The sequence below is a fragment of the Phoenix dactylifera genome, unplaced genomic scaffold (assembly GCF_009389715.1).
Source record: "Phoenix dactylifera cultivar Barhee BC4 unplaced genomic scaffold, palm_55x_up_171113_PBpolish2nd_filt_p 000495F, whole genome shotgun sequence".
Taxonomy (NCBI): Eukaryota; Viridiplantae; Streptophyta; class Magnoliopsida; order Arecales; family Arecaceae; genus Phoenix; species Phoenix dactylifera.
The window spans coordinates 241348-243825 of NW_024067915.1; the positions used below are offsets into that span (position 1 = coordinate 241348).

At 47.0% G+C, this 2478-nt stretch overlaps 1 protein-coding gene across 2 annotated transcripts; it reads right to left on the minus strand.

Annotated features, from left to right (window-relative positions):
- Positions 1 to 454: 454 nt before the first annotated feature.
- On the minus strand, positions 455 to 2278 carry LOC103723825 (serine/threonine-protein kinase-like protein At5g23170). Of its 2 annotated transcripts, none has more exons than XR_003383021.2 (2): positions 987 to 2278; positions 455 to 902 (listed from the first exon to the last, which is right to left on the minus strand). XR_003383021.2 is itself a non-coding variant. In XM_008814878.4 (2 exons), the coding sequence occupies exon 1, from the start codon at positions 2107 to 2109 to the stop codon at positions 1051 to 1053; it is 1059 nt and encodes a 352-aa protein (XP_008813100.2). In that variant the 5' UTR covers positions 2110 to 2276; the 3' UTR covers positions 455 to 902; positions 1014 to 1050. The 2 variants fall into 2 exon arrangements, 1 of the variants encoding a protein (XP_008813100.2); XM_008814878.4 differs by having other exon boundaries at positions 1014 to 2276.
- Between the last annotated feature and the right edge of the window lie 200 nt (positions 2279 to 2478).

Below are 2478 nucleotides of genomic sequence, written 5' to 3' on the forward strand. Positions count from 1 at the left end.
CTAGTAATATTGAGGTTGTGTTTAATTTACAGGACTTGTATTCTTTTCTCAGGCTTGGCCCTATGAGATGTACTGTCGTATTACGTGCCCAACCCGAGTAGTGGATTCGAGGCGTGATGGTAGGAACGGAATATAGAATGCATGCATGAGAGACAGAGAGAGGGAGAGGTGAAGAGAGGTTAAGAAAGCAAGAGACAAATAAGATCCAGCCATTCCCTATTTAACGTGATAGAAGCCCTAGCTAGATTGAAAAATACGTAGAGTATACTTTGCCATGTTTAACCAATTTCCCATGAGAGATAACTGAATTTTGCTAGCCTACAACTTAAATCTAGACCCTTCGCTTATAAAAAGAAATGGTTCACACACTAGAAAAAAAGACAACAAAAGCAAAACTCTGATACGTTTTAGAGCCTTCTTATCGATAGGTAGCGGCAGATTGAGCCATGATAAATAAAATAATTCAATCAAGTTCCATCTTGAGCAACATCCTTTAACTTTAGAGAAGAGGAGCCTTTGAGAGCACATCAACTTCAATAACACTCTAGCTCGAAAGATCATCTCTTGAATCTTGACAAACATAATCTACTGTAAGGTAACAATTGCCATGAGATTTGTGTTGAGAGAGTATATCCTCCGACATCATTGAATCAGTCCGATAACGAAGGACACCATGATCTTTATGCTCGACAACATCTTGCTAATCTCCATCACAATAACCTCATCGTGCATCACTCCGTTTTTTGCACTCCAACGACTAAAAAAGGAATTCCTTTCATCTCCAGTTTGGACACCAACCGCAGTGGAAGGGCCTTGAATAGGGAGCAGTGTGTGCTCTTCTCTCCCACAGAATCCCCGTGCTTTTATTTCTTTCTCCCTGTGAACCAGCGCTCGTACGACAACTAGCAACAAGAAAAGAAATTTAAAAAATAAATCAAATTAAAAGCACGGGAAATGACTCCACCACGTAACAGAATGATACGAACCACCCCACCCACTTCACAAAGCCGTACCTTCCGCTGCCCCTTCCTACTTGGACTGCAGCCTTTGTCATGCCTTCCTACTTGGACTCACTCCATCATCACTGCAATCATGGTTCCCACCGTCAATCAAGTGGTCCTTGCACGCGATCTTTGTTGTTGTCACCCTCTTCTTCACACACCTCCTCCAAGCTCGAACACATCTACGGACTCTATCAGTGATCTTTCTCCTTACAGGACCCCAAATTGGCCACCAAATACCTTCCACCACCCTTTGCAACTCCCCTACAACCTCCCCCATCAATGGCCTCCTCTCTACATTCTCCGAAACGCACCGCACTGCAATACTTAGCATCCGATCGATTGGCCTCAGCATGCCATCGGGCAATGCCACCCTCCGATCGCAAACCTCCGCTACCCGACGAGATCCGATCATCGGCACAGCCCATGCGATGATCGAGGAAGGATCGCCGTCCATGTCCATCACCTTCCTAGAGCTGATGAGCTCCAATAACACCACCCCAAAGCTGAACACATCGCTCTTTGGGCCCAACTGTCCCGACTCCGTGTAGCATGGATCCAAGTAACCTATGGTTCCTGCCGGTACTGTGGAAACTGGTGACTGCGAGCTATCGTCCCTGACTGCAAGGCTGAAGTCGGCGAGCCTCGCGTTCCAGTTGCGGTCTATCAAAATGTTGGCCGACTTGATATCTCGGTGGATGATGGGAGGCTTCGCCTCGTGGAGTGAGAGAATGGCACGGGCGATCTGGATGGCCATGACGGCACGCCGAGGCCAAGAAGGCGGGTCTGGAAGGAGGTGGAGGAGATCATGAAGCGAGCCATTGGGCATGAAGTCCATGATGAGAAACTTGCCTGATGGACCGTGACAGACTCCTATTAGATTGACGACACTCGAATTCTTTATGGACGAAAGTATGTCGATCTCGTTACTTAATTTTGGGTCATCTCCGAGAGTTCGGACCCCTTCCAGTGGCTTCTTCACTGCTACGAGCTTTCCACCTTTGAGCTTGCCTTTGTAGACACTCCCATGGCTTCCCTTCCCAATTAGCTGCTCGAAAGAGAAGCCTTTGGTGGCGGCTTCGATGTTTTCATAGCTGAAGTCCTTCATCCCTCTTCTCTGCTCCTCTTCTTGCTCTTTTGAATGGACTCCTCTTCTCTCCTTGGTGGTGGAAAGTTCAAAGAGAAGGCGTGGGGAGAGCTACAAGGACATGAGGAGGAGGGACAAACTGTGTAGGGAGAAGAGTAAAGGTTTGAAAGGCAAATAAAAAAAGGGCCAAAGGCAAAGGTATCTGAGGAGATGCTAAAGTGGAAATGATGCTGCGTAGCTTTTCTTTGGTCCCCCAGGGAATGTAACTTTGGTCTATGGATTCTGTTATAATATTGCACACAATGTTGGGGTTCGTAGTGACTGTGTCAGTCTAGTACAGCAACTTTGTTCCTATGAGCCAATCCATGTGGGTCACAGCTCCAGCCAATG